Source organism: Mytilus trossulus, chromosome 5 (genome assembly GCF_036588685.1).
Source record: "Mytilus trossulus isolate FHL-02 chromosome 5, PNRI_Mtr1.1.1.hap1, whole genome shotgun sequence".
NCBI classification, from domain to species: domain Eukaryota; kingdom Metazoa; phylum Mollusca; class Bivalvia; order Mytilida; family Mytilidae; genus Mytilus; species Mytilus trossulus.
Window position 1 is genome coordinate 3,445,452 of NC_086377.1, and position 12,671 is coordinate 3,458,122.

At 34.5% G+C, this 12,671-nt stretch overlaps 1 protein-coding gene across 15 annotated transcripts in view; it reads right to left on the reverse strand.

Annotated features, from left to right (window-relative positions):
* Positions 1-3,219: 3,219 nt before the first annotated feature.
* Positions 3,220-12,671, reverse strand: part of LOC134718457 (myosin heavy chain, striated muscle-like) — a 130,404-nt gene continuing 120,952 nt past the window's right edge. For all 15 annotated transcript variants that reach the window (XM_063580979.1, XM_063580985.1, XM_063580984.1 and 12 more), the window contains 6 exons: positions 11,481-11,640; positions 10,840-10,953; positions 7,837-7,952; positions 7,121-7,251; positions 5,955-6,125; positions 3,220-4,654 (listed from right to left, as the gene is read on the reverse strand). In XM_063580979.1, the coding sequence (XP_063437049.1) occupies positions 4,590-4,654; positions 5,955-6,125; positions 7,121-7,251; positions 7,837-7,952; positions 10,840-10,953; positions 11,481-11,640 (757 nt within the window). In that variant the 3' untranslated portion in view covers positions 3,220-4,589. The remainder of the gene's footprint in view (positions 4,655-5,954; positions 6,126-7,120; positions 7,252-7,836; positions 7,953-10,839; positions 10,954-11,480; positions 11,641-12,671) is intronic.

Here is a 12,671-nt window from a genome sequence, read left to right on the forward strand (position 1 = left end):
TGAGGCTTGATGTGGGTAGGGGATACAGAGCTGAAGATATGTATCCAATCCTGCTACTTTGAGGCTTGTTGTGGGTAGTGGATACAGAGCTGGAGACATGTATCCAATCCTGCTACTTTGAGGCTTGTTGTGGGTAGTGGATACAGAGCAGGAGACATGTATCCAATCCTGCTACTTTGAGGCTTGTTGTGGGTGTCGGATACAGAGCAGGAGACATGTACCCAATCCTGCTACTTTGAGGCTTGATGTGGGTAGCGGATACAGAGCTGGAGACATGTATCCAATCCTGCTACTTTGAGGCTTGATGTGGGTTGTGCATACAGAGCAGGAGACATGTATCCAATCCTGCTACTTTGAGGCTTGTTGTGGGTGTCGGATACAGAGCAGGAGACATGTACCCAATCCTGCTACTTTGAGGCTTGTTGTTGGTAGTGGATACAGAGCTGGAGACATGTATCCAATCCTGCTACTTTGAGGCTTGATGTGGGTTGTGCATACAGAGCAGGAGACATGTTTCCAATCCTGCTACTTTGAAGCTTGTTGTGGGTAATGGGTACAGAGCTGAAGACATGTATCCAATCCTGCTACTTTGAGGCTTGATGTGGGTAGTGGATACAGAGCTGGAGACATGTATCCAATCCTGCTACTTTGAGGCTTGTTGTGGGTAGTGGATACAGTGCTTGAGACATGTATCCAATCCTGCTACTTTGAGGCTTGTTGCGGGTGTCGGATACAGAGCTGGAGACATGTTTCCAATCCTGCTACTTTGAAGCTTGTTGTGGGTAGTGGATACAGAGCTGAAGACATGTATCCAATCCTGCTACTTTGAGGCTTGATGTGGGTAGTGGATACAGAGCTGGAGACATGTATCCAATCCTGCTACTTTGAGGCTTGTTGTGGGTAGGGAATACAGAGCAGGAGACATGTATCCAATCCTGCTACTTTGAGGCTTGATGTGGGTGTCGGATACAGAGCTGGAGACATGTATCCAATCCTGCTACTTTGAGGCTTGTTGTGGGTAGGGGATACAGAGCAGGAGACATGTATCCAATCCTGCTACTTTGAAGCTTGTTGTGGGTAGGGGATACAGAGCTGGAGACATGTATCCAATCCTGCTACTTTGAGGCTTGTTGTGGGTAGTGGATACAGAGCTGGAGACATGTATCCAATCCTGCTACTTTGAGGCTTGTTGTGGGTAGTGGATACAGTGCTTGAGACATGTATCCAATCCTGCTACTTTGAGGCTTGTTGTGGGTGTCGGATACAGAGCTGGAGACATGTATCCAATCCTGCTACTTTGAGGCTTGATGTGGGTAGCGGATACAGAGCAGGAGACATGTATCCAATCCTGCTACTTTGAGGCTTGATGTGGGTAGGGGATACAGAGCTGGAGACATGTATCCAATCCTGCTACTTTGAGGCTTGATGTGGGTAGCGGATACAGATCAGGAGACATGTATCCAATCCTGCTACTTTGAGGCTTGATGTGGGTAGCGGATACAGAGCAGGAGACATGTATCCAATCCTGCTACTTTGAGGCTTGATGTGGGTAGCGGATACAGAGCTGGAGACATGTATCCAATCCTGCTACTTTGAGGCTTGTTGTGGGTAGTGGATACAGAGCTGGAGACATGTATCCAATCCTGCTACTTTGAGGCTTGTTGCCAGTTTGTTTTTCTCTTTGTTTTGTCACTTCTTAATCAGTCAGGGGCATTACTTAAACAAGTAACAATTAAAATTACCTATACAAGTAATGTTGAAAACGAGGCTAATTTAAATATAACTTATATAAGTTATTTTTCTGAATATTATTTGTATAGGTGTCCAAGAAAACAGATTTTACTAGCTTTAGATATTTTTCACAGTCATCAGGTTATTTTTCCCTTGATATATAAAAACTAATTTTTCAGAAACACTTATCTAATTAACTTTCTGACGCACTTATCTTTTATATCCACGCTTCTGGCTCAAAGATTGGTATCTTGGGACTATTAAATTATCATTTTCCTCTAAAATCTTGGTAGACTGATATAAATAGATATATACTTGTGAATTAATTAAGACCTGAAGTTATTTATAATTTGTAAACTAAATCAATTACATATGTGCCTAAGATAAGTGTAATTGCTTTTTTTTTCAAAAATGTTTAAAATAACTTATTCAAGTTATATTTTTGTCATTATTTTAAAAGCAACCTTTTATCTCTATACTCCTCTCAAATCAGATAAATTCTTTATTTTATGATATAAAATGTTGTTTAAAATCATGAAAATTACATTTAGTCTATGTTTCTATTGAAAATTAAAATAACTCGAGTAAGTAATTTTATTGTTTTTAAAATACAAAATTACTTTTACAAGTAATTAAAAAAAATAACTTGTTTAAGTAACGCCCCTGACTGTTAATTGTTTTGAAGCATTATTGAACTGCTGTCAGTTTAATGTATAAAGTCATTTCAAAGTTCCCAAGAAAATGACGGGAAAATATCAAATCATTCAATAAAACAGAGGCTAATCTGTAACAACTTTTCTTAGATGCAAGCACTTAAAATAGGACAATTGATTAAATGAACCAACAGGTATGACATATTTGGAACAAGACAATCAACCAACCCTTTCATGAATTTGACCTACCGAATTAGACTATTTACCGGATTTGTAATCACATAAGCAACACGACGGGTGCCGCATGTGGAGCAGGATCTGCTTACTCTTCCGGAGCACCTGAGATCACCCCTAGTTTTTGGTGGGGTTCGTGTTGTTTATTCTTTAGTTTTCTATGTTGTGTCATGTGTACATTGTTTTTCTGTTTGTCTTTTTCATTTTTAGCCATGGCGTTGTCAGTTTGTTTTAGATTTACGAGTTTGACTGTCCCTTTGGTACCTTTCGTCCCTCTTTTGTAAAATAATTATTTCAACTACTCCATGATTTGAGGTATAATTAAATCACAGTCAAATTGGCATAAAAGACAAAAGGTATACAAATGTTACTGATTTTATTTACAATAAATTGGTAAATATTCAATAAAATATCACAGGTTTTAGCTCAAAACAAAACAAGAGGCCCACTGGTACTTTGCGATTGTAAGTCAAGAATGCCATTGTTTTAAGAATAATGTAAGTGTGGTAAATTTCTGATTCGAGGGGGTCCTCACTACTGCAATTTTTTTATACCCTTGATCGGTATTTTTAATGTTTTTGGTATTTTTTCTGTTTTCATTTTTAAAGCAATCAAAATTCTCTCTATTGTTAAAATCCATTTTCTACATTGTGTAAACTCAATCTAGGCCTTATTTATATAACTCTTCATAAGATTCCATAAGTTTTTCTACATTTTTTTGACAATTAGAACAGTATTCCATGTTATCAGAAAAATTATCAAAGTTGAAGTTATGATTTTTTTAGTTTAAATTTGACATCCCGTCAGAGTCACTATGATTAATAAATTTAATGACATGGTTAAGAATAGACAACTTGGTGTTATTTCCATCATTGGAAAAATTTCGTTAAATTTGTGAACCTTTATGACATCATTTACCAGATGAAGGGAATCGCATGTATGATTAAAGTTCATCAAGCGTCTTTGCGCTGGTCATTAATCAGGATATACTAGAAATTCTTTTTTTTCAAAATTAATTATAAGAATTTAATTTGCCGTATAATTTGTCTAATGTAGCATAATCATTTTTTCAACCTATTGCTCAACATAGGAACAGAAGTGAAATCTCACCCTAAACGTAAGAATGGTGTTCACTAAAACTAAAGTTTTTGACGGAAATGCAACGGACTCGAAAGTTGTCGATTTACATGCTTTTCATTAGATTGCAAATAATCTGAAATGACCAACATTCTTAAGTTTAAAAGTACCAGTGAACCCTCAGTAAAGCACTTAAAATATATGAAAAAAAATCTTAAAATATATAACTCTCTAAAATAAAATTCTAGCAAAAAAACATTTGATATCATAAAACATATCTTCAATCTGGACGGATTTTTTATAATCTAATTCTTCTTTTAATATAAAATATCACTACTCTGACCAATAAACATAAAGTTAACAAAAAATACGGGAGTTTGTTCATAAAATAATGCAAAAATAAATATAGGTTTTTACTTGGTCTTTTTATAGTGCATCATAATAAATAAGAATATATAATGTTACTATTGAGGAAATATGCGTTCTTTTTATAGCTTACAGCCAAAGTTACCATTAGGTAAAGAAGTGAAAAGGGAAGTAATTACAAGGATAAACACTCCTATGCTTCTTACTTTCACTTTCAATTCTTTTTTATCAAAGTTTCTAACAATAATCTGTTTTTTACTTTTACATCTAATAGAAACAAATCTTTTTAAATTATCTCTTAAAAGACGCAATACAATTTTCAAATATTCTGCATATATAATGAGAAACAAAATTTATCGAAATTGAAGAAAGTAGTTATAACGCACTGAATATTTAGAGCTTATAAACTTAAGACTTATATAAAAAGTAAATTTACTTCTTTTATCATTTCGCTTATAATTCAATATATCTCACATTTGTAAATGCATTATACAATTGTTAATACAAGTCAGTTCAAAGGGAAGTAATTCATTTTAAAGGGGAGACAACTTCTAGCACTTGTGGTTGGAGGGAGGCTGTAGATATATTCGTCTCTGAAAAATAAAACAAAATAAAATAATAAGTATTTTTCTAAATCTATGCTGTTTCTTATATCACCATAAATTAATAGTTGCAATGAATTACTGTGATTTCCCTGTGAAATAAAAACAGATCTGGTGTTGTTGTTGACGTCACATCAAAACAAATTGTGAATACGCAATAACTGATATAGTTCACACATTATTGTCAAAAATGGAATTTTACGCAACTGTCATACAAGTGAGAGATTTACGGTGCCACATGTGGAGCAGGATCTGCTTATCCCATTTCCATTTTTAAACTAAGTGTACATACAAACCTGCTAACACTAAACAGTTGAAAATAGCCATAGTTTTTAAGTGAGAAACCAGATTTTCAAGGGTTACAAGTTTTACAGTTACTCTGAAAGTAGTCTTATACCTTTTCTTTTCTTTTTGTATTATTTTATGTGAACTGAATCATAATAAAACGTTAGTATATTTATGAAAAGAAGGGAATCAGGCTAAAAAGTGTAATTACTAAGTGGCTACCAACCTTCTGGTGAATGTCTGCCTCTTGAGCCACCAGATATTGGAAGCAGGGGTGGTGTACTGTTACCCATAAGACAAGAAGGGAACCAGACTAACAAGTTTTGTATCAGACTAATTACTAAGTTACTACCAACCTTCTGGTGAATGTCTGCCTCTTGAGCCACCAGATATTGGAGGCAGGGGTGGTGTACTGTTACCCATAAGACAAGAAGGGAACCAGACTAACAAGTTTTGTATCAGACTAATTACTAAGTTACTACCAACCTTCTGGTGAATGTCTGCCTCTTGAGCCACCAGATATTGGAGGCAGGGGTGGTGTTCTGTTACCCATAAGACAAGAAGGGAACCAGACTAACAAGTTTTGTATCAGACTAATTACTAAGTGTCTACCAACCTTCTGGTGAATGTCTGCCTCTTGAGCCACCAGATATTGGAGGCAGGGGTGGTGTACTGTTACCCATAAGACAAGAAGGGAACCAGACTAACAAGTTTTGTATCAGACTAATTACTAAGTTTCTACCAACCTTCTGGTGAATGTCTGCCTCTTGAGCCACCAGATATTGGAGGCAGGGGTGGTGTTCTGTTACCCATAAGACAAGAAGGGAACCAGACTAACAAGTTTTGTATCAGACTAATTACTAAGTGTCTACCAACCTTCTGGTGAATGTCTGCCTCTTGAGCCACCAGATATTGGAGGCAGGGGTGGTGTTCTGTTACCCATAAGACAAGAAGGGAACCAGACTAACAAGTTTTGTATCAGACTAATTACTAAGTGTCTACCAACCTTCTGGTGAATGTCTGCCTCTTGAGCCACCAGATATTGGAGGCAGGGGTGGTGTACTGTTTATTGCTCGACCAACATCTCCGTCCGACATACGTACACGTTTCTGTACTGACGGTGATGGTGTGTATTGATGTGCTGTTGGTGATGATGGCGGAACATTGTCTTTAACACCTATAATAATACACACAAGTTTGTTATAACACACATATTTATTGATAAGAGTACAGATGTGCCTGTCCCAAGTTACTTTACTGTGGATTCATTATCATTTGTTGCATAACATTTTTCAAGTATTTCATCGGTACAAGCGAACAACAAATCAAATTTAAATGAATGAAATATTCAGACTCTTACAAAACCAGAAATAAAATATTCACTATGGTGCAAGTTTTCCTTAATCTAATAAATTGGTACCCACAAAAAAAATAAACTCTTATTGCTGCCTGTTAAAACTTTTCAATTGTCCCTCAAACCTGCATTCACATACATCTTTAGTTCATCAATAAATGGGAAATGTGTACGATGCACACTGCTTGTATATCATAAAATGTTAAAACTTTGTACTTATCTGTGTTTTGAGGTTATAAGTATTGTGTATACATTGCGTAACATTTGGTTGGGGCTAACTGAAGTAGGAGAACAGAAACGAAAATTTCAGCACTTTTTTATTGTTATTAAAAGCCATAACTTAAGAACAGTTATGTGAGGCCACCAAAATTTATACCTGATCTGTATGAGGTAGTAATCAGCAATGTGGTATGGGCTTTACTCATTGTTGAAGGCCATACGGTGACCTATAGTTGTTAATGTTTGTGTCATTTTGGTCTTTTGTGGATAGTTGTCTCATTGGCAATCATACTACATCTTCTTTTTTATATATTGTGTATAAATTTCATATCATTTGGTTGATGCAAACTTAAGTTAGTATATGGAAACACAAAATTCAGCATTTTTTTTATGATTATAAAGGGGCATAACTCAATAACAGTGAAAGCGATGTCTACCAATTTCTAACTTGATCTGCATTTTGTGGTAATAAGCGTTGTGTATAAGTACCATTTGGTTATGGCAAACTAATGTTTGAGAATGGACACCAACTTTGGGACAGATGTACTTATGTACAGACAGACAAGGGTAAAACTTATGATTTTGAAATAATGACTTACTAGAGAAAGTTGATGGTCTAGCTTGTCCTGGCGCTGGTGCTGGACGATTGACCGTTACATAGGATCGTAAATTGTTCTGTGATGCATTAACAAGTCTGTCGTCTGACACCCCAGGGGAGGTAATTCTGGTACTGAAAATAATAAGGGAAATAACTGTTGTTAATTTTTTTCTCATACTTTTAAGTGTCCAAGGTATGGCACTTCATTTTTTGTATGTAGGTATGTGTTACTCAATCTTTGGATTATTTTGTTTATCTTATGTTTATCCCCAAGGGGTTTGTTTGTCCTTCAGCAATTATTGACCAGTTTGTACCCCATGGTATGTGTTTTTGTCTGGTAAAAATAATTATCAATTCTTTTTATATTAATCAGATTTTTTTTACAAGTACTTCAACTGCAACTTCAACAGTAGAAAATCAGTCCTACATCTTTTTAAGATTTCAGACCGTTTGAGAGCTTAACCTATCCAAGACTACCTGTTGTCCTCTAGATGTCTTTTGTTTGTTGCAAGGGTTCTGTCTTATTGTTATTTAACCCCCTATCATTCGTGAGTTATTTAAAAAAATATATATTCTTCATTAATTTTCTAAAGTAAAACATCAACCTTTACAAATAAAATATCAGAAACTCCCCTTATCTTATTCTGACAAATCAGTATCCTGTTTAGATACCAACTATTTTATCATAACCAATCAACATCGAGTTAAGTAACCTACCTAATATTATTCTGACCAATCATCATTCTATTTATATCTAATTCTAATATTCTAGGTGTGTTCATCATATTTGGATTCTGAAGGTCATCAATGGCCCGTACCTGGGAAGAACCAATCTGAAAAACAAGACGAATAAGAAATTTTATATGTTTTGTACCCAGAGAGCATTTATCTACTCTACAGATTTATATTGTCAACATCGGGATTCAAACCCCAGTCGCCTGCGTGACTGTCAGTGTGTTAACCCACTGAGCCAAAGAATCGATTCCCTAGCTCAGTTGATTAAGACTGGCTATATATGTTCTACCTGTACTAAGGGGAAGTAACCCACTACAGTTTCATGAAAAGGCATCTGTATTGAACAGGCTATTATTTGAACTTTATTTTTAAAGTCACAAGAAACCTCAAATCAAAAAAAATAATGCATATGTTTTTTATAACTCAATGGATAGTTTTCATTATAAAACTTATGTACATATACTTTTTTCTGAAGAAAATTCTTTAATTTATTCATATTTAGAAGAAGTTTACTTTATTCTAATTGCTTGCTTCCAACAACCAATTCCCCCGACATATTTTCCGTATGCAAAGTGACCTCAGTGTGACCCATCTCGTAAAAATCCGGTGATCACAATACGCATGGATGTCCTTAAAATAAACTATTATCTGAATTCACGTGTTAAACACGTGCTCTCTTTCCATGCTTTTTTGTTTATTTTTTGTCGATTGTTGACAAACAGGTGACCATCGTTAAACTTCGGCTTCAAAACATGAACTTTAATTACCTGCCATATTTACACAATAACACTGACCGATTGAAAAAAAAATTGACGATTATACGAAATTTACACGAAAAAAATGATAAATTCGTGCACAGAAGACTAAGTTTATGATGTGTGTATGCATTGGTTCAAGAATTGGAAGAACAGAATTTTCCACCGGTCACTCGTTTCTTATGACTTTAATTATGGAATTTGCTTGATTTCTTGTTATTGAAATTTTTAATAAATTCCATGTTTATTCTGTACTGAAATGTTCTTTGCTGCACACAACACTTTCTATTACAAAGAAAATAGTATATTTTCAATAGAATGTACTGTGCCGCGCACAACACTATCTAACCAAAATACATTGTATGGAAAGTGTCGCTAACAGCTCAAAAGATTATGATACCAAATAAACGTGGAATTTATAAAAAAAATTAAACACAAGAAATTATGCAAATTCCATAATTAGAAATGATTCCAAGTTCAAATAATAGCCTGTTATTACCTTCTTTAAATACAATTGAATCAGAGGACCAAAAGCCTGAGGACTGATATTGATTGAATTTCAAATGGTCCTGGACCTTTCTTTATTTAAAGCAAATTCAGATCCCCAGGAAAGAAGGGTGTGACGGATGAAAAGGGAGGCCAGTATTTTAGCTTTGCAACAGGCCACTGACAAACTTATAAGAAAGTTGATGCAAGTCTTATTTAAGATACAGAGATAATGGAACTCACTAAACACAAGGCATCAGTTAAAAATCCCCATTCTGACCAAATATTATGGCATGTTTATACATAGTGCACCGCCAAACAGATGACCCACATTAGCAAGTGTTTAACTGCTGATAATGCAAGAGAAGTCCTTGTCACTTTATTTCTCTCCACTTATCCAATCTTTGATTGATATGTACTATGCCATAACGGTACATGATAAGGGGTCTGTATACCCCAGTTCTCCCTTTTGAGTGATATGTGCTATGTCTTAAGGGTACACGATAAAGGGTCTGTATACTTTTGAATGATATGTGCTATGTCTAAAACTCAGATACACAATAAGGGGTCTGTGCTATTGGTTATAGAGGGGCATCAATGGCATACAATTCAAACAGTGTAACTGGCTAAATATGTGACATAAATACCAATTCATACCTGTGTGTTGTATTATTTCTTTTCTTTTCAATATTCATAACATACCATTGGATTAGATGGATTATTATGAATAAATCCCCAGATTAGACAATTATAAATCCCGACAGGATTAAGATTTAAAATTTTGTTTACAAGTTATGCAATCAATTACATGTGTGACTCAAGTCTGGTGGAGAATTAAAACAATGGACTAATAGTTGTAGATTTAACTTGCAGATTTAAATTATACAGCTAAAGGTCAAGTTACAGTAAATGAGCCATGTCATAGATTTTGGCAGAACTATGCATGAAACTATGGTTCATTGAAGCAATCATATGAATTATTCCATATTAGTTTTATTTTAGTAGGTTTGTTTATATGAATTGGATTTTGAATAAAAAAGCATATTCACCTGATAAAGTGTTATTCACAGCGCTAAACGTCAAGCGCTTTTACATGCAACGTTATGGTTTGTTTTGGTATATGTGTGTCATTAAATACATTTTCTTCTCTCGGAATATGGAATAAAACAATTACTGTCTTTTGTTTCAGTAAATATGGGGTTTAATTGACTTTTGAAAAACTGATATTCGCTTCGGCCGTCAGCCTCAGTGAATATCAGTTTTTCAAAAGTCAATAAAACCGCATATTTACCTCATCTAAAGACAGTAATTGTATAATATTACTGATTGAATTCTTTCATACAGGTGAATATTTGTAAAAATAAATTAAATAAGGCACACAAAATGGACAAAAAAAATTTTGTCATAAAATCAAGAAACCTCTAATTTCTATATATTGAAAGTGATAAATATTTTGGATTTTCAGTTATAGGTTGAACTTCTGTATATCTCATCCCAAATTCCTGGAAAACAACTGATAGAGTATGTGTCCTGGTAAAATTAAATCATGAATACATACAAAAAAAAGGTCCAATACTTTTGTCCTGAAAAAAGTCATTTATCCCCTCAAAAAATAGTTTCCTCAAGTATGTGTTAAAAAAAATCGTTGTTAATACTCTTTCTTCAGGGTTTGAAATAGAGATATATTGTTTAATTTTACTATGACATGACTTAGATTTCTTTATTTATAATATCTAAGACCTACATTCCACGTAGACCTTGGTACAGAGCCAACCCAAACCATTCCTGCCCCTGTTATACCACTATCGTCTCCCACTAGAGGACGCAGTGGTTCCGGGCGGACTTCTTCTTCAGGTGCCTAAAATGTAATTATATCATTACTGTTAGAGTTATAATTAATCTGTTACCCTTTGAACAATCAGTTTGTTTTTCATTTTGCAATATGGTCAAACTTTAATAGAACATATGGTTTAGCTGGTCAAGTAAATAAACTGAGTTGGAGTTATCTTACTTTGCTCAAGAATTTTAATTTGTAGATTATTGTAAATTCAGAAATCATTGCAAGGTTTTTATTTATGCGAAAAAATGTGACTGAGTTGTAAACGCAATAATTCAAACTCACGTTTTAATATATCTTATACAAATTAAACAGAATATTTCTCAAAATCGTAAAAATTAAAATCCCATTTAAGTTGAAAATGTCAAAATCGCAATAATAAATGCCCGCAATAATTTCTGAATTTACAGTATCAAAGAATAATAGAAGCAATTTATACTAAAACAAAAATATTAAGAGATTACATAAGGAAAAGACCAAATAAAGAGACAAACCTGGTCATACTCTGTTGACATAAGCTTAAATAAGGGATAGCTAAATTATTTTACCTGCATTAGGCTAGAACTAACATGCCCCCTTGTTAGGCCCCTGATATTAGATGCAGGAGTTGGTGCTGGGGCAAACGAGCTGATCTCTCTTGCGGGCGAAATGTTTCTCTGTGGTCTCATTGGCCGGGCAAGTTTGCCTGCATATCTTTCTTTGATGTCTCTAAAAATAAAATTGTTTTCACAATCAACATAACTGGTTAGCAGGTAATTTTTCTCAAATTAAAATCTTCAATCATTACACTTACAAATTATATGACAAAAAAAATAAAAAATTATGAAAAAACAATGATGAACAAAAAACTGTTGACACAGACATATGTCTCACTCTTAACTGTCTGCATAAAATTCAGAAAATTCAGAAAAAAAATAAATATCATGAACATTAACATTACAAAATATCCTTGCTCTATCACAAGTAACTCCTACAAAACTAGCTTGAGCAGAAAGCTTTACATTGAAAATTGCTAATCAATAGACCACTTTCGAGTTCATCTGTCACCGGAAAAAACTCGTCAATTATACGCGCTTTTATCACCGTCATTTGTGCGTTTAGGGGCGTCGTCACTTCCCTTCCAATGTTGAGCGAGTGGTTATAAAAATAATTTTATATTGTAGGAATTATTCGGCAAATTGAATTCTCAAAATTGACAATCAACACTGCTGTCATTAGGGAATTGTCAGTAAGTACCTACAGAGCAACCATTATTTCTAGTTTTTCCCCTGTACAAAGACGATCACTAAGACGCTTGATGAACGTAAATAATGCAGGGATACAGGTGAGCCCCTCTATCTGGTAAATGACGTCATAAAGGCGTGCATAATTGACGAGTTTTTGCCGGTGATGGATGAACTCGAAAGTGGTCTATTCAGTCACTGGATCATGACCAAGGAGACAGGACCTCAAAATATTTTTTCAATCTGATATGCACTGAAAGTTATGCACCTTCAACCAAAGTATCATTGATCTATCACATGTAGTTCCTATCAATCTAACTTATAGACGAATACTTAACATCGAAAATTGGTAATTAATAAAAAGTCACTAGACCATGGCCCAGGGGACAGGGCCTTAAAATGTTCTAATAGTAATTCAACTTCATACACTATATCATTAATCTATCACAAGCCGTTCATATCAATCTTACTTTAAAATCACAAAACTTCAATGTTTGATACAGTTATCATTGTTGC